This window comes from Nycticebus coucang, chromosome 11, assembly GCF_027406575.1.
Source record: "Nycticebus coucang isolate mNycCou1 chromosome 11, mNycCou1.pri, whole genome shotgun sequence".
Taxonomy (NCBI): Eukaryota; Metazoa; Chordata; class Mammalia; order Primates; family Lorisidae; genus Nycticebus; species Nycticebus coucang.
In genome coordinates this window covers 45901167-45920783 of record NC_069790.1, presented here as the reverse complement: position 1 = coordinate 45920783, position 19617 = coordinate 45901167, and the positions used below count along the sequence as shown (strand labels likewise).

Here is a 19617-nt window from a genome sequence, read left to right as displayed (position 1 = left end):
GGCTTTTTGAAAAAATAAATAAAATAGATAAACCATTGGCCAGTCTAATGAGAAATAGAAAAGTAAAATCTCTAGTAACCTCAATCAGAAATGATAAAGGGGAAATAATAACTGATCCCACAGAGATGAAAGAGATCATCTCTGAATACTACCATAAACTCTAAGCCCAGAAATTTGACAACATGAAGGAAATGGATCAATATTTGGAATCACACCCTCTCCCTAGACTTAGCCAGGAAGAAACAGAGCTCCTGAACAGACCAATTTCAAGCACTGAGATTAAAGAAACAATAAAAAATCTTCCAACAAAAAAATGTCCTGGTCCAGATGGCTTCACACCAGAATTCTATCAAACATTCAAGGAAGAGCTTATTCCTGTACTGCAGAAATTATTCCAAAAAATTGAGGAAGAAGGAATCTTCCCCAATACATTCTATGAAGCAAACATTACCCTGATACCAAAACCAGGAAAAGACCCAAACAAAAAGGAGAATTTCAGACCATCTCACTCATGAATACAGATGCAAAAATTCTCAACAAAATCCTAGCCAATAGATTACAGGTTATCATCAAAAAAGTCATACATCATGATCAAGTAGGTTTCATCCCAGGGATGCAAAGCTGGTTTAACATATGCAAGTCCATAAACGTTATCCACCATATTAACAGAGGCAAAAATAAAGATCATATGATCCTCTCAATAGATGCAGAAAAAGCATTTGATAAAATCCAGCATCCTTTTCTAATTAGAACACTGAAGAGTATAGGCATAGGTGCCACATTTCTGAAACTGATTGAAGCTATCTATGACAAACCCACAGCTAATATTTTACTGAATGGAGTAAAACCGAAAGCTTTTCCTCTTAGAACTAGAACCAGACAAGGTTGTCCTCTGTCACCTTTACTATTCAACATAGTGCTGGAAGTTCTAGCCAATACAATTAGGCAAGACAAGGAAATAAAAGGAATCCAAATGGGAGCACAGGATGTCAAACTCTCCCTCTTTGCTAACGACATGATCTTATACTTAGAGAATCCCAAAGACTCAACCACAGGACTCCTAGAAGTCATCAAAAAATACAGTAATGTTTCAGGATATAAAATCAATGTCCACAAGTCAGTACCCTTTGTATATGCCAATAACAGTTGAGAAGTTAATTAAGGACACCACTCCCTTCACCATAGTTTCAAAGAAAATGAAATACCTAGGAATATACCTAACGAAGGAGGTGAAGGATCTCTATAAAGAAAATTATGAAATCCTCAGAAAGGAAATAAAAGAGGACATTAACAAATGGAAGAACATACCATGCTTATGGGTGGGAAGAATCAACATTGTTAAAATGTCTATACTTCCCAAAGCAATCTACCTATTCAATGCCATTCCTATTAAAATACTAAGATCGTACTTTCAAGGTTTGGAAAAAATGATTCTGCGTTTTGTATGGAACCAGAAAAACCCCCTAAGGCATTTCTTAGTAATAAAAATAAAGCTGGGGGCATCAGCATACCAGATTTTAGTCTGTACTACAAAGCCATAGTGCTCAAGACAGCATGGTACTGGCACAAAAACAGAGACATAGACACTTGGAATCGAATTGAAAACCAAGAAATGAAACTAACATCTTACAACCACCTAATCTTCGATAAACCAAACAAGAACATACCTTGGGGTAAAGACTCTCTATTCAATAAATCGTGTTGGGAGAACTGGATATCCACATGTAAAAGACTGAAACTGGACCCACACCTTTCCCCACTCACAAAAATTGATTCAAGATGGATAAAGGACTTAAATTTAAGGCATGAAACAATAAAAATCCTCAAAGAAAGCATAGGAAAAACACTGGAAGATATTGGCCTGGGGAAAGACTTCATGAAGAAGACTGCCATGGCAATTGCAACAACAACAAAAATAAACAAATGGGACTTCATTAAATTGAAAAGCTTTTGTAGAGCTAAGGAGACAACGACCAAAGTAAATAGACAGCCTACACAATGGGAAAGGATATTTGCATATTTTGAATCAGACAAAAGCTTGATAACTAGGATATATAGAGAACTCAAATTAATCCACATGAAAAAAGCCAACAATCCCATATATCAATGGGCAAGAGACATGAATAGAACCTTCTCTAAAGAAGACAGACGAATGGCTAACAAACATATGAAAAAATGCTCATCATCTCTATCTATTAAAGAAATGCAAATCAAAACCACCCTGAAACACCATCTAACCCCAGCAAGAATGGCCCACATCACAAAATCTCAAAACTGCAAACTAATACAACCTTTCTGGAAGGAAGTATGGAGAAACCTCAAAACACTCAAGCTAGACCTCCCATTTGATCCTGCAATCCCATTACTGGGCATCTACTCAGAAGGAAAAAAATCCTTTTATCATAAGGACACTTGTACTACACTGTTTATTGCAACTCAATTTACAATTGCCAAAATGTGGAAAAAGCCTAAATGCCCACTAACCCAGGAATGGATTAACAAGCTGTGGTATATGTATACCATGGAATACTATTCAGCTATTTAAAAAAATGAGACTTTACATCCTTCATATTAACCTGGATGGAAGTTGAAGTCATTATTCTTAGTAAAACATCACAAGAATGGAGAAACATGAATCCTATGTACTCAATTTTGATATGAGGACAATTAATGACAATTATGGTCAAGGGTGGGGGAGGAAAAGTAGAGAGAGGGAAGGAGGGAGAGGGTGGGGCCTTGGTGTGTGTCACACCTTCTGGGGGCAAGACAGGATTGCAAGTGGGACTTTACCTAACAAATGCAATCAGTGTAACCTGGCTTATTGTACCCTCAATGAATCCCCAACAATTAAAAAGAAAAATAGTCTGAGTTATATATAAATTAGAAAATCTTGCAGGTAATTCGGGGCAAAGTGGGTTACCATCACACCTGGTTTCCTCTACAAATGAAAATACTCTCATTTTCCTTTACCTCTTATTTATATTTCTCTCACTTGAATTTAGCTTGCTATTCTTTTTTTTTTCTGAAAGTCCAATTTAAAAATATATACACTTAAGCTTTCTATAAATGTATAGTTTTACACAAGAATGATATGTGTTGTATGCGTTTGATTTTGATATATAGTATAAACATCTGTTAAATAGATTATAGTAATATAGTTTTAGTCTTGCGATGCTTCTGGTATAAATCTAGCCAGTAATCTTGACTTTACAAAAAAAAAAAAAAAAATATATATATATATATATACACACTTAATTTTGTAACTTCTGATTATTTACTTCTGTCTCCAGTCAAGCATCTTAAAAATAATGTGCAGCTGGTCACATTGGGGATAGAGTGTCTAGGGTCCGGCAGGTATATCATTGTTAGTACATAAATCACTCTTCTCCACTGAAGAAACAATTCAGACAACATATTCAAACCAATCTAGGCACATTAAGTGTGAATTATAAAAGAGACTACATCACAACCTTTCTCTGAAAAGAGAGAGTAAATCACAAACTTTCCTCTGACATATCCCTCTTAGAGTATACATATCTTAACACAACACTTAAGTAAATGAGATGAGGTATATATTAACCAGTGTGATGTAAGCATTCTTAATTCTACATGGAATCAGCACATTGTACCCCATAAATGCATTAATGTATACATGATCTATGAGTTTATGATTTAACTAAAAAAATAAAAAATAATTACAGAAAGAGCAACACTTTAAAAACCGAAACCAAAGTGAAAAATTGTTCAGTCAATAGCTGCTAAAAATCATTATGCTGTTTTGGTCTCAACTATAGAAGTGTATATCCATATCGATTTCACTGACAGTTTTATTTATATCAGTTTTTCCTTTTGAGATTCACAAATTTTTTTACGGGTGTAACCGAGCAATTACGCAGCTAGAGTAAAACACATAAATTTTAGAGTCTCTAGTATTGCTTCTGCTTATACATGTGACTGATTGCAGTCAGTGATCATGTACGATGAACAAAAATCCACTAATTTTCTTTCTCCCTGTTTTCCATTACTTACAAAATACAAGACAAATACTATCTTCCAATTTTAGTATAAAATTGAAGAGTATTTAAAAGCCAGAGGGAATAAATAATAAAGGCAGATTATCTCCTAAATATTAGTATGACTGGGACCTGGCAGATTACATCATAATTCTGTCCATAATTTTGAGACTTTTTTTGAGATTTTTTTTTTCCTTGACATGGCCTTACTAATTTTCAAGATTTCTGAAGATACTCAGCTCCCCCAAAATGAAAGAAATAATGAAGGTCATTAAAGAGTAGAGGCTTTTTATTTTATCTCAAGAGAAAAAGCTGTGTTTTAAGTATTGTGATGCTCTGCTAATGGTGCTGAATAGTACAGTCATACCTCAGAAATACAGCTTAAAACTAGCATCTATTGTAGACTACGACTCAAAAAGTGACCCCTATTGGGGTTTTGCCCCTGTGACCTTGAATGAATATAGGATTTAAAGAGAGCCCAAGGAAGCATATCTTCCTAAGACTCTCCATTACCTCTGAGAAGAGTAAGAATAGAAAAAGCTCAAGAACACAGCACAGTCTTCAAGCAACTAATTAGAGATTGAAAAGCAATCTGAGCATGTACTTTGCTGTTTAAATAATGACAATTAATAACTTCTGAGAGCTCCCAAGTCATTACAGCAGTGATCCCCAAAGTTTGTGCAATCAGCTAATCAAAGGGCCCCTGCTCATTTCCTGTTAAACAATCAAAGCAGGAAATAGGAAGACCAGGCTGAAGAACCACTAAATCAATTAACTGTTTGCTTTTACCCAGGCTTCCTAGTAGATGACCACTTCTGCCACCTTTGTCAAAAAAAAAGAAGAAGAAGAAAGATATTCTCTCACATTTGACACCCTTTCCACCCTTTTCTAAAATCTGGAAACTCTTCATTGTCATGTTGAGTGGTATTTAAAAGATAATGCTTTTCCCAACTCCCTTTTAAGTAATTACAAAGTAATGCCACATTAGCAATGTACAACATCTCAGGAAAAAAAAAAAAAAAGAGGGACTAACAATCACTAACTAAATGGACAGTTATGTTGTTCCTGGGTTCCATAATGCATCTTTTCAGGAACAATAAAAGAGAGGAGGCGCATTAGTCATCAGGCATCCACAGTAGCACCGTTCTGCACAGCTTTGTTAATTACGGCATCAGCTTTCAGTAACTCTCCAGGCACCAGCTGCGCGAGCTCGGCAGGGCAATGGAAAGGCCCCTCTTACCCTTCACAAAGCTCAGCAAGAACGTTGCTCTTTGACTACATCCTCCAAAATGAACTCTTTCACGGGACAAAAGAAAAAAGGTTCCTAATGGGGGGAAGAAAGAGAAAATTTGTAATATGTGGGGTTTAGCTGGAATGAGTGAATGATAAAGGATGGGCACAGAAATCTTTAAGTGGGGAAGTCAACTGTTTTCAGAAGAGGCAAGGATAATCATTCTCTTTTATGAAAATCAAAACATGAAGCCCAGTGAAAAAAACCTACCATCAAACTTTTCTGGGACAACACAGGTGTCATCATAAAACTGCCTTGGGCCCTTTTCAAACATACAGCCTGTTGGGGGAAGAGGGAAATGGAATACATTTATTCATGATAGAAATGAAGTTCACAAATACTTCAAAATACGAACCATTAGTATAAAAATGTGATAGAAATTGACTGCCACTTTTCAGCTCTTTGACCCTGGACGCGATATTTATTTTACCTCTGTGTCCTCGTTTCCTCATCTATAAAATGGGGATGATAGCTGCTGTCAGGTTTAATCCCTTTTAGAGATTTAATGGTTTGATATATGAAATTCAGTTCCCCACACAGAGTGATTTATTTATTAGGAATTTATTATTACCGACTCATGTTAGAGCTCATGGAACTCATGTAAACACTGAAAACCCTAGTGTTTATAACATATCATTTACTTTTTCAGTTTTGTCTGTTTCATTGTTCAATATGAAGAAAGGAAAATCAAAATGAAATACTGGTATTTACTTTGCATTATTACACTGAGGCTCTGAAAGAGATTCATTTTAATCTTCTTCCTACCTTATAGATATACAGTAGATGTGTATACCTTATACATATCTATAAGGTAGATGTGTCTAAGCAGATGTGTCTACCTTATAGATATCCTGTGTAAATGGATTACCCAAGGGAGTCTAACAAACTGGTGAACATACAGAAGTGGTCAACATAAGGAACCGGGCCTACTGTACTCTATGTACATATGGTGTGTGTCTGGTCTATGGAAATGAGGTCAACTTAAGGGGGTGGGCAATGTAAAGGGGTGGGTCCACTATGGAGGTTCTATTATATTTAGGTAGGTTACCTTCCTTGTCTTCAATAAACAAGATAGTAAAAAACAAAACTTCCCCTTTTTTTGTTGTACCATAACTGTCCCATTGAAAAGTTTAAAATTCACAGCTTTCACATTTTCTATCCCAAATATCTTTGACTGTGGACCTTATCCTAATTGTTATTTTTAATTACCAGGAAGAAATTTCACATAGTTTAGTTATAATTTCTCAAATGTATTGGTCTCAATGGTGGGTATATCATATTAACAGCAGCAGCAGCAATTATATTGAATTTTGTGCAAAACTTTTGGTCTCAACTTTTTTTGAATTACCATCTCATACCACCCTTTAAATTTCTATTAGTATCATGTATGCAAAATAATGAATATTAGATCTAACTTAAAAAGATGTATCTAAGTTAGTCTTACCAAAGAGACATAGAGGTTTTAGGGTAAGAACCATGCACATATATCCAGAAATCCGTTAGTGGGGTTTATATCTAGACAAATGACATTTTTATCTGTCACTCTGCTGGTATCAAAGTCCCTTAGAGCATAGCCTTCCCACCATGGTTACCACAATCATGTCAACAAGAAAAACTCCGCTAGGACTCTTAGGTAAAATTTCACTCTTAATAATGACTTGCCCCAAAACGTAAAATCCAGAAAATTTAAAGGTTAAAACTTTTAAATCTACTCGGTTTTACTCCAAAATTATTAGTTCAGTCTGAAAAGCAAAACATTTCAGTAGAGCAGTATGAAGGAGCACTATAATCTATAAAGCATAACTTCTGATTTTAAACAATGCGGTTGTTGGGAAAAAAAAGAACATAGAAATTCACTTTTCAGGTGGTTCTATGCGTGTGACTCATGTTAACAATCAAGATATCATGACCTAAAAAAATCTCCCTTTTACTTTAAATAGATGGTTTTAAAATAATGGTTTAGGAAACATCAATGATTTTTTACAAAGAATATGATGATTTATCAAGTGACCGCAAACCTGGGATGTCTAATGATTCTAAAAGATATTTACATAGAATTTCAATGATGGAAAACTTAACTTCTGTTCTGCTGGGATGAGCCAGGAAGCCTTCTTGCCTCATGTAAATGGAGTGGCAGCTAGGCACTTCTGAAAGAGGAAAACACTGGTCAGAGAAGAGTCTGGTGTTAAAACTCTGTGATCAATGGACAGGGTGCAGAAAGAGGAGTTACAGAAACTGACATGTGTCGGGGTGAAGAGAACATCAACAGGAAATTAACATGTTAGGCAGCAAACACAAGAGAAATGGAAAAATAAAGTTTATAGCACAATGAATGCTGATTCTCTTGACCAGGATGTGAGTTCAAAGTTTTACCCAAATCAACTTTGCTAAAATTGGATCAAACAGTAACCCCAATGAATGTGATGATGTCTTTGCAACAGCTTCACAAGTTCCAAATATGTTTCAGAATGTCTATGGAATAAATTTGTACATCCTATAGCCTTCTATGTATATAGCAAAAGCATTTTAATACCAATTACACTTAAAAAATGTAACATTTGGAAATTTTCAAAAGATTACAAGTTGAAAATAGTGTAAGATTATTATCAAAAGTTTTATCGCATCATGCCTTCTGTCCATAAATTCTGTGGTGTGTAGTTCTGATCTTACAAAAGGCAGAGTTAACCTTATGTACTGATATGTGTATTTATAAAAGAGTTGCATTACAGATGATCTTCAGTACTTAGCAATCCATTTTAGCCCAACTTTTTAACTAATAGTACTTGAAGTTAATTTTTAATGTTATTTTGATTTATTGCCAAGCATGAGGTCCCTCTCAAAGCATCTGGGCCTGGATGGGACAGTGTTAACAACTCTGCCATCAGCTCAGCAGCTGCATGGAGGAAAGCATTTTGTTGTACCAAGGTTGACATCCTGCCACAAAATACTTTTATTGACTGCTGCACACCTGGAGTGCGGCTGTAAAAACAGCTGGCTGGCTCTGGAAGCAGCTAGAGGAAAACATACAGGCTAAATTCTATTACATGTAAGTGTGACGAAATGCAGTCTTTTCTTCCCAGAGGGGAGAAAAAGGAGGAAGAAAGGAAATGCAAACATTTCTGAGAAAGCTATTATTCAAAAGTGAAGGAACACCTTATAAAAGCATTTTAACATCATACAAAATTAACGTACTCCTGGAAAACTATAAAATTGACATCGAATATAAGATCTCATGAATAATTTCACAAATATGTATCTACTGAAATGGCTGATTTGTTCACGTCTGTATTTAGTCTCAAATTATTCACAATTTCTATTAATCTATTTTAGAATATGCCAGTTTAAAATTTATAATAAATTAATGACTTATATAAGTCTAACACCAGCATCTCCATTATATTTCCAAATACCCAACTTCCGGTATAAATTCTAAAAAAAGCAAAGAACAGCAATTTAGAAAAAAAGTACATATATGAGAATATAATGGTGTTTTTGCCAATCCCTAATACTATTCATTACATTACACTCTTGAATAAATAAAACTAACATCTTGCTCTTAAAATTGAGACACTTGGCAAGCATTGCTTAAATTCAGCCTGTCCTTAAATTGGTATCCTTATACGGTTCAGAGATGCCTGAAAAAATATGGCTAAGAGGAGTTTATTCCCATAAAGTAACTAAAGTCATGTTATTCTAAAGTGATATCAGTTAATTTATGACTATCAGAGTGGGTCAGACTCTAATCAAATTGTAGAAACATTTCCAAAGTGATTATTCAATCAAATGACTAACATGGTTAATTAGGAGCCATAAACATTGCTCTGAAGTTCATCAAAGTAATGACTTGCCCAGAAAAATTACTGCTAATTAAATTGCCTGCTGCTTTCATTTCTACCTTATCTAATAAAAAATCCAACCAATGAAGTTTGGCATTACATTTTAACTTTTGCTAAATGCTCAACTGAGATCTAAACTAGCTAAGTGGCTACTTCAAAGGCCAATGTTTTGCAGCAGGGAATGGAGACATTGCATTTGTATTTACTTCTGTTTTTTCATGAATAAAATTTACAAAATTCAACAACAAAGAATGATGACATACTCATACTGTCATCTAATAGACTTGATGTTGACTCTCAGGTCTGACATTTCATGAGAGTATGATATTTTGTTAGTTATTTAACAACTTTTTCAACGTCATTTGTAAATTGGGAATAGTAACAATGATACCCTTAAAAGCGTTGCTACGAGGGCCATATTGGGTAAGTCCTATACATTTCACACATTATGTACATACTATAAGGATATATTAATATGGTACTGATTAAAACTAGAATCTATTTTTAGTAATCCTCATGAGTATTTAAACTGAGTGAACCACACTACTTAAACCAGGAAATAATTAGGTATCCAAATAAGTTACATTTGTATTTTAATTTGCTATTCTTCAATGACATGAGATGGCTGATTTGTTGCTTACTAGTGTTCTTATTCTGAAACATTTTTCACAAATCCATTAATCTATAATATTTAAAATACACCGATTTAACATTAATTAGAAATTTGTGATTTGTAAGGTTTAAGCCAGAATCTCCAACAGAATTTTTAACCATTTAGGGGTACCTCTTCTGAGTTTCTTTTTACAATATAACCCCCGGATGTCAGATCTTTGATGACTTTGGCTTTAAAAGTTTTAAATTCAATCTAAAAATTTAATTATGTAAATCTAATTTAAGACAAAGAATTTCATTTATTTCAAAACTTGTGGATCAAAGAGCTCTATGACATGCTATTAGAACTGGCCAAATCAGCTTCCAGAAATGTAACTGCCTATAATTTGTTGCAGATGAGTTTATGGTGATGAAAGCTGATCTAATATGCTACAAAAAGTCAAAGGAGCAAAGCACTATTGTCATTTTAATGCACTGGTCAATGTAGGGGAAGTTAAGAAAAATAAACTAACACCCTAGCCTATTTAATAGAATTAGTCTTAACCTTTAGTAATATTACTAAAATTCTTTATAAATTGAGATACAGAGGCAAGAACCTTAAAAAAAAAAATGTGGCTTTCTCTGTCTCTTGATTTGTATTTTCCAGGAGTGCTGAGAAACATAATACTGATTTGGGAAGCTTTACCAAGGATCTGACCACTAAGTACAGTTTGGAATTTGCGCATGTAATGCTGCTAGGCATTCTGATTTACATATATGCTCCCCAGTAGTACAGAATGGTTTGTTTAAAACTTCCAGGAGCTACAAGAGGCCAAAACAGACAGGAAAGATTAGCCTCGATTGTCTGAGATATCTCTACAGAGGTGGTTGAAATTGCTTTCTATCAAATATTATGCAAATCTTGATTTATTTCACATTGTAAATTCTAAATAAGGGGGAGGGGGGAATAAACCTATTTCATTTGAGGCTTCTGGTTAAACTCCTGTAGCAATGAGCTGTGTTCAAGTTACACATTGAAATGTCTAAGAGGAAAAGAGAAATCCCAACAAAACAGGAATAAGTCTGATGTTGTGTTTTGCCTTTATGTAAGTATCAATACAAAGATGAATTTATTATCCACTTGACTAACTCCTTGTGTAAGTATGTGACTAAATTCAAGTCCCCATAAACTTGTATACTGGTAATGAAAGAAAATTTATCATGTTAAATATCCAGAGCCAAAATGTGTATGTAAACAGACACCTGAAATTATCAAGTACTCCTAAAAAAGTGTGCGCGTGTGTGTGTGTACCTCAGTGCACACCCGAGAGTTTCAATTACTTTTTCAAAAACATATATGTGTATCCATTATGTAAACGAATAATGAGTAATATAAAGATCTAAGGACACTAATCTCATTCAAGTGAGGTAAACATTATGACATTTCTTGCCAATGTCTTATTTCGTAAATTTAGTACGTTATTGTTTTTTCTTTGATTATGTCTTCTTATTTCCTGGTAATTTCTCAGTTTATGTTTAAAATTCAAAGATTTTCTTAGAATGCATAAATGAGTTTTTTGAAGATTTATTATACATGCTTTTAGTCTGTTTTTCTGCTTGTCCCATATATACATTTGGTATAGGCCATCAGAAAAAATATAATTTATAAAGTTTCCTTAAAAGGATGCTAATGGGAAGAAATAATAAAACTAAAAGTAAATAAATCCTAAAGTAAGGCCCAGTGTTAGTATGTCTGAATTCACGTGAAAAAGAAAACAAGTGTGATAGGAAAAAAGTCAAGTTTTATAAAACCTATTTGTTGTCAGTCATAAAACTCAATGTGAATATAACATCTTAGTTACTGAACCTCATAGATAGCTTAAATCTTAAGAAAGGAGTGATGAATATAGTATTTCCTCATTCACACTTAAGATGTGATCTTTCTCTTCCGAGTTTTCAGTAAACTGTGAATATAAATCATGTAAAATCTGCAGAGATATTACTTTCAGCATAGCTTATATACTGAATCTACCATTAATAGACTTAAAGCATAGGAAGAGAATTATGCTAGTTTTAGTTAGATTTCATATGCCTACAATAGCACTTATAAAATCTAAAAAGAACAGGAAAAAAAGAAAAGAAAAAGTAAAGTAAATAAATGCACTTACCTTAATTGAGTAGCTTTATAAAACTTTTACGGCCGGCCCAGTGCCTGTAGCTCAGTGGTTAGGGTACCAGGCACATACGTGGGGGTTGGCGGGTTCAAACCCAGACCGGCCTGCTAAACAACAATGACAACTACAACCAAAAAATAGTGGGGTGTTGTTGCGGGCACCTATAGTAGTCCCAACTGCTTGGGAGGCTAAGGCAGAGAATCGCTTAAGCCCAAGAGTATGAGGTTATTGTGAGTTCCGATGCCGCAGCACTCAACCAAGGGTGACATACTGAGACTCTGTCTTAAAACAACAACAACAACAACAACAACAACAACTTTAGGGCTATACAGTGTTAAATACCAGCATCGAATTTTTACCTACAAAATCACACATTTCTCTTACAAGAATCTGGGGGATTTTTGGACAGTATCCCACACAAATAATGGCCTGATTCTAGCATGATTAGCTTACATGATCTACAGGCTTACAATTTTACAACTTTCACAAGTCTGTGATGGTTTTATTAAGCCAAAGTTAAAACTAATATCGAAATGCTAGGAAATGTAAGCACAATTGTAATTTTTGAGTATTTAACAGATATTACTGTGTTCTGACAATTAACAGAGGCTTAAAAGAAAATAGGAGAAAGGATGCCATTAGCTGCCAAAATGGGCCGCACAAAAGAAAAAAATTCTGAAGTTTTAACCTGGAGCTTCCATTCTGAATTTCTACTCTGCTGGAATCTACTAAATTGGAAAACAAATAAACGAACAAATAAAAAAAAAACCCACACCACAAACAGCCCTGCCTTCTCACTTTCATCTCTCCTTGTGTCACTACAATATTCAGATAGACTTTTCTATTTGCTTTGAACAAGAATAATACTGGTAATAAGTTCAGTACAACAGTATCTTGCTGGACACGTGCATAATATGATTGTTTAAAAGTATCTCTCTTTTATCTTCTAGCTCCAACTAGCATATTTTTAATTATTGGAAATAATAATGGCATCTTATTAAAGGACTAGCAGTTATGAAGAAATATTTAGACAAAATAAAACCATACCAAGGGAAATCCTTTGTAATTGCTCACACCCCTAATACATATATATGCAGTAAGTTTGCAAACATAACTATATTTAATCCTTACAAAAACACTGGGAGATGGGATCTATTAGCCCCTTTTTTACATGAGGACACTGAGGGCAAAAGAGGTTACAAATGTGCTCAATATGACACAAATAGTCCATCGCTCCCAGGCCCAGGATTTAGTAAAATGTTTCCAGTGTCACACAAAGGGGATGGTTTTACTTTTTAATGCTAAGACTAAATCAAAACAAATCATGTAGATGAAGCAGTGAACTGCAGGGATCCAAACACTAAAAACAAAGTTAACAGAATGAAAAGTTCAAAAACACTTTTCTACATTAAGAAGAATATTTAAATAAATACCATTAACACACACTTACTTTCTTTTGGCTTTATTTTTTGATTCTTATCATGTTTATCCTTCAATTACTTATCCTTGTAAAATTTTCCAGATTGTATTAGAAACCACTAAACAGAAACTACACACGCGCGCACATGCACACGAGATGAACAATAATCATCTATTAGATCGGACCAAAATTCCTTGAAATCATTTTCAAGTTATTTTCATCCTAGATGAAAATATCTTTATGAAGTAAAATGCCTTCCTTTTCCTCAAACCTACCAAATAGTTAACTCACTTAAGTATAGGATTCTGAAGTGTAAAAATTTCTTTCACAATATTCTAAACTTAAAAACATACTCACACACATATGTATATATTTTAAAAACTGTTATTTTCTTCCCACTTTTGTCCACATGCCTGAAATAAACATATACACACACACACACACACACACACACACGACATCCAAACATGCATCTTTAAATTGTCTCACTTAATTTCAAATCTCAGTTCTATTTCTAAAAGCACTTGTATATTCATTTCACCCACTCACAAGAAGCAGTTCTGGGCCTAAGTGTCCTGGTTGTTTTATTGAGAAAATACAAAATAAAATTTCCACCCTATAAAAGTATACTCCACCCCCTTCTAATTTCCTTTTTCCAAGCTAGTACAACTCACAAGCAGATTATTCCTCCCTTCCCCCTTTCCTGCCTGTAACATCCAAGTTAGACAAACATTGTGGGGCTGAAATGACATATTTGAATGGAATTCAGACCCACCAGTTCCTGTTTATGTTTCTGATTTGAGAATGTTGTCTTCTCATTCACTATACATTAGGAACACGGCAAGGCCATAAATAGTGTCGGGTTACAGGCAAGCAGGACCAAGAAGCATTAATCATTACTTCCAGTCAACTGGCAAAAGCAGCAGCCGATGGAATACTACACCCTTCAACTCTGTATAAATGGACATTCCAGAGTATGTGTGTGCATGTGTGTGTTTCCTTTCAGTCTCCATTTTATGAATGAAAGTCCAGGCTCTATAGCGTCCATTCATGTAAGAAAAATGCTTACAGGGCTCTGCCCCTAGGGATCAATCAGTCATGGGTAAAACTGATATGATTGGTTTAAGACAGTATTCAGCCTTCCATTAGTGACTTAAAATGCAATCCCTGTCCATTTGACCTGTGTTAATGCATAAAGAGTAAATCCAGACTATAGTCTCAATTCTCAAATCAAATCACTAGCCAATGCCACTTACTGTAACTGGAGATTTAGAGCTTATTTAAGTATTTCTTAGAAAAACTGATATAGTGGACCAGAGTACTGGTTTGGGAGATTTGCAATTTTTAACTCAGAAACAAACAAATCTCATATGAGACATGTTAAGCAATAAAAAAGCAAAGCCAAATTGTGAGGGCAATCCATGACCTCTACTATCCTCTATAAGACTAACAAAATCAATTAGGAAGTCATCACTGTCACTTTCCACAACTAAAACACCCCCAAATCAGAGATTAAGTGATCTATTAGTCCACAAATCACTGGCTGAGTAAAAGAAAATTATCTGTAAAAGTAAGAGAAACAGGTAGGATGTTAACATTTTCTGAAGCAGAAGGATCAATAGCTCATTCTTTAAAGTTCCCAAGTGGTTCTCCACTTGAATTTCTTTAAGCAATAGTTCTAGAGTTAGGAGGGAAAAAATAAGCTGCCACGTTCCACGGGAGAAAATGTGGCCATAAGTAAAAGAGGCCTTGTAATATAACAGGGCCAGTGCTTGGCCCTTGGGAGTGTTACATATCGGGTCAAAAGGCCGAAATTCATGAAACCACAATCACTGCCTGCCTCATTGGAAATTATACTAGAGACGGCAAAACTTAAAACATTTAGAGTTTTTAGGGGGGAAAAAAAGCAATTTTGAGCAATTATGGAAATGATTTGTGAATAGTTAGTCCTATGCTGAATAGTGTTAAATATATAATGGCTTTTATTATTTTTTATTTATTATTTTTTATTTGGTCATATACAACAGCTTTTAAAAGCTGCCTGTAACTTGGTCCTTGACTCCAGAGGAAAGAAAACACTTCTTTCTTCCAGTGATGGGAAGCTATGTGGAAAAGTACCCTCAACAGTCCCTGTGTATATGTCTAAATGACCGATGGTGGGATCATTGCGATGACTGTAGAAGGGACGAGTAGAAGCATAAAAATTGTCTAGTCTTTGACGTTAAACTTGTGAAAACCTGTCTGCTATGACATTATGATAATTTAATATTTAACTTCTAAATTTTAATATCTGGCAAGTGAAGTTGTAAAACATAAAATTATGGCCATATGTTGGAGCCCAACTTCACAGAAGCAGGTGAGATGATCTATATATCCTACCATCCAGAAAAAATATAGAACAGAGCAGTATCACTGAAAAGGTTATATGTAGATAGATAGACAGATATATTTATTTATTTATTACTTCCTAACTCAACATATGTTTTTCAAGCCTTTAAAAGCATTCAGTATTTTTTTAGAAATTACCCTTTTAGGTGCTTCAAAAATACATAAATAAAAGAGGATGTAATTAACTTGAATATTTTCAAATAAAGTATTTCGTATTTTTAAAAAGTTTAATATGTTGCATAAGTTTCTTTATTCAATATGTTTAAAGTCTGATGATCGTAATATATGGAATACAAGTTCCTGATTATTAGGAGCCATATATAACATTCAAAATAAATTGATTTATGTTCAATATCTATGCTGAAATAATTTTTTTAGGTGTTAAAAGAGTTCTAGATATTATGGTTTCCATAACTTTAAGGACTTCCCCTTTACTTATATAAGGTGGAGTTAGTCCTCAAGATAGATCACTCAGGTTTCTCAGAAGAGGAAAAGACATACTTGGCCAGAACTTGGTGACTTTTTTATACTTTTTAAGGGGCTATAAGTTGATAAATACTACCCCACTTTCTTCCCTTCTTTAGTTATCTAATTAGAATCTTAACTATGATACAATTTAAAAAATAACTAAGCTATGGAAATAATTTGTTCAATGTAAAAACACTGAATTATAAGTGACTTCTGTATGTTGAAGAGGAAGAAATTATTGACCGTGGTGGGGGCTTACCATTTTAGAAATAACGATACTTTCTTTTTTTTTGGAGTTTTTGGCCAGGGCTGGGTTTGAACCTGCCAATTCCGGCATATGGGGCCGGCACCCTACTCCTTTGAGCCACAGGCATGGCCCTAAAATAATGACATTTTCTACTTTAGGACAGATCTGAGATATTCAAAATAAGTATCAGTTACTTTTACTTTCTACTCTCCTTCCATGTTTCATCTGACTCTAACCAGCATATTTCAATAACTTCCTTTTAGAATCTTCACTCTGCTCCTTGGGTTTCCTGGACAACATTTTTGGTTGTTTACACATTCCCCAATTATTAAGAAAATAAGTAAGAAAAATTTATCAGAAAGTATGCTATGAGGCCAGTTTTTTCTAGAACCTATAGAAATTGTTTTTTAAAGTAATATATTGTGATGACAGAATTTCTGAGATATTGCTATACTAAGAGCAGTAACAAACACAACAGTAACAGCTTAGAAACAAACTACTGGGTAATTTCAGCCTTATCAATTTTGTTGTATTTTTCTTTGTTTATTTCTTTTGTGCAAGTTAAATCTGTTGATTCAGGGTCTTACAAATCATCTTCGAACACAGAAAGCACTATTTTTTATGTTTCTGGGTGGATCTAGAAAATAATCATGTAATTTTTGCTCTGTTACCCAATGATTTCATCTTATAACTTTCAATTTAAACCATATTATAAACCCTGAAAAGGGAAGTCCAAGCAATGCTTACCAGAGGCAGCAGAAGGAATTACTTTACCACTCTCCTATTTGATTAGGATCTGTATCCACCAACACAGAAAAACACTGAATCATGTTTACAACATAAAATCTTCCTCTCTTGCCATCTCAAAAACCTAAGAGTATTTAAATCTCTTGATTAAAGTGCCAGTTTGGGTCTATGTGAATACCAGATATATTTGTCAGCTCTGACAGATGAAAGCTAAACATGTTCTAGTTCTAACATATTTAACCTAGAGTAATTTTTTTTTTTATTTAGTTCACCATTTCTCTGTCTGTGCACAATTTTTCTGTGAGTTAAGGACAGATAATCACTCTCTAAATGTGCAAGCTTCTCTATTGTTGTCCTATTGTTGTATATTTTTGGTTGTTTACATGTGCCCCAATTGTTCAGAAAGGAAATAAGAAACATTTATTAGAAGATATGTGTGAGTCAAAAGCCCCAGAGTAAGAAAGAATTGATGTATGTGGACTTTGACAGGGGTTGCTGGGGTGAAGACAAGGATAGATTTAAAATGAAAAAAAAAAAGGCGGCACCTGTGGCTCAAAGGAGTAGGGCGCCGGCCCCATATGTCAGAGGTGGCGGGTTCAAACCCAGCCCTGGCCAAAAACTGCAAAAAAAAAAAAGAAAAAAAAAAAAGAGAGAGAGAGAAAAAAAGAAAATAATGCAACTTATTCTTCCAAAATAACTTTTTCTATATTTGTTTTGGGTTCTGCTGTCCCTCAAAAGCTTGCTTATAAATAATGGATTAAATAAGACAAAAGTCCAAAAACAACTGTTTAAGTTGTAATCCACTGAGCTATCCAAGGGTATTAAGAAAAAAAGAGTAAAGTTCAATTAGAAGGCTCAGACTAAGTTCACATAATCAAAGAATTTTAGAACTGGATATTCCATTAATTTGGCACTTTTTCTGTTACTCATTATTTAGAAAGAAAATGATTTTTTTTTGAAGATGCCTTGCTCTGCTGCCCAAGCTAGAGTGCAGTAAGGAAGTCATAGCTCCCGGCAACCTCCAACTGCTGGGCTTGAGCAATCTTCCTGCCTTAGGCTCCTCTAACTAAGACTACAGGCTAAAGGCTAAGCCACCATACATGGCTTTTTTTTTTTTTTTTGTATACAGTCTTGCTATGTGGTCTAAACTGGCCTCAAACTTCTGGCCTCAAGCAATCCTTCTGCCTCGGCTTCCTCAAGTGCTAGGATTATAGGACTGAGCCACCATACCCAGCCAATAATCTAAATTCTTTCTTAACAGTGTTTATGGCAGTGATTTTCAACTAGTGTGCCATGGGACACTGGTATTCTGCGACAGGATCTTACGTATATCATCAAAACTTTTAAAGATCATTAATTAAATTATTTTCAAAAGAAGTTCAGAGCAGAGTAAAAATATTCTTCTTTTTACTTTCTTGAGCAACATAATTTAAGTATGTCATGGAAGGTTCAAATGGGACGTGAGATTAAAAAGGTTGAAAAACTGGTTTATGGCGTATTTTAAAACATTAAGAAGGCACTATAATAACATGTCATTTGAGGTCTTATATTTTTCTACCTCACAGCAGTGAACAATAATTAACAATTAGAATAACATTTGGGTGCAAACATGAAATGTATTCCTCCCAAATGAGGGAAAACACACCTCGAGTCTTAAAACAGATGTTCTCTAGTGCTCTGGATGATGTACAGCCTTTAAAAGCATGATATTCCTCAGTCTAGATTAGAATAATTCATAATATATGTAACAAATTACAAAGTATTTCCCATTAGCATAAACAATTATGTAGAAAGGCAAAACAAGAACTGTGCACTAAACTGAGAATTAGAAAGTTTTGATTTTAGTTTAGATTGCTTTCCAATGTATCTGTGGAACCGATAGTAAGTCACTTAACTTGGATGAGCCTCCACTATTTATCTGTAAAAGCTGGGTGGGGAGAAGCATTTTAGTTAGGTGAGCTTCAAGAGCTTTCATGAGTGTGAAGATTTATAATTCTATGAAACACCTATGTGTGTCAACATTCCAATTTAAAATAGCATCAACAATATTTGTCTCCCCATAAATGTTGACTGCTTGCAAACTGAAAGAAGCCCTCATCAGTAACAGCAGGCGTGGCCCTAAAAATCACGTTTAAAAAATACAAAAATATTTTCTTTGGCAAATACGTAGCACTAGAGTCTCTCTCTTACCCCCTAACTGAGCTCAAGGCACGAAGCGCTGCCCTTTATTTGCTTAGTTCTGCCATTTTCCTCTTGTCCCTGGAAGTTCTTCAGCCCTCTATAAGACTCCACCACATGGTTGGGAAGCATCTTTAAACTAAGTAGAAGAATAGAAAAGGCCGCAATGGCTTCAACCATCTTATCAATGCACTACCCCTTCAACAAAATCCCAGTTTAAGATTTTTCATGCCCAACAAAGTGCAAAGAACACAGTACTAATGT

The 19617-nt window shown here is 34.6% G+C and overlaps 1 protein-coding gene across 4 annotated transcripts in view; it reads right to left on the bottom strand.

The window, feature by feature from the left end:
• ETV1 (ETS variant transcription factor 1) overlaps positions 1 to 19617 on the bottom strand; it is a 97710-nt gene that overhangs the window by 17088 nt on the left and 61005 nt on the right. For all 4 annotated transcript variants that reach the window (XM_053609556.1, XM_053609555.1, XM_053609557.1 and 1 more), the window contains 2 exons: positions 7385 to 7451; positions 5515 to 5585 (listed from right to left, as the gene is read on the bottom strand). In XM_053609556.1, the coding sequence (XP_053465531.1) occupies positions 5515 to 5585; positions 7385 to 7451 (138 nt within the window). The remainder of the gene's footprint in view (positions 1 to 5514; positions 5586 to 7384; positions 7452 to 19617) is intronic.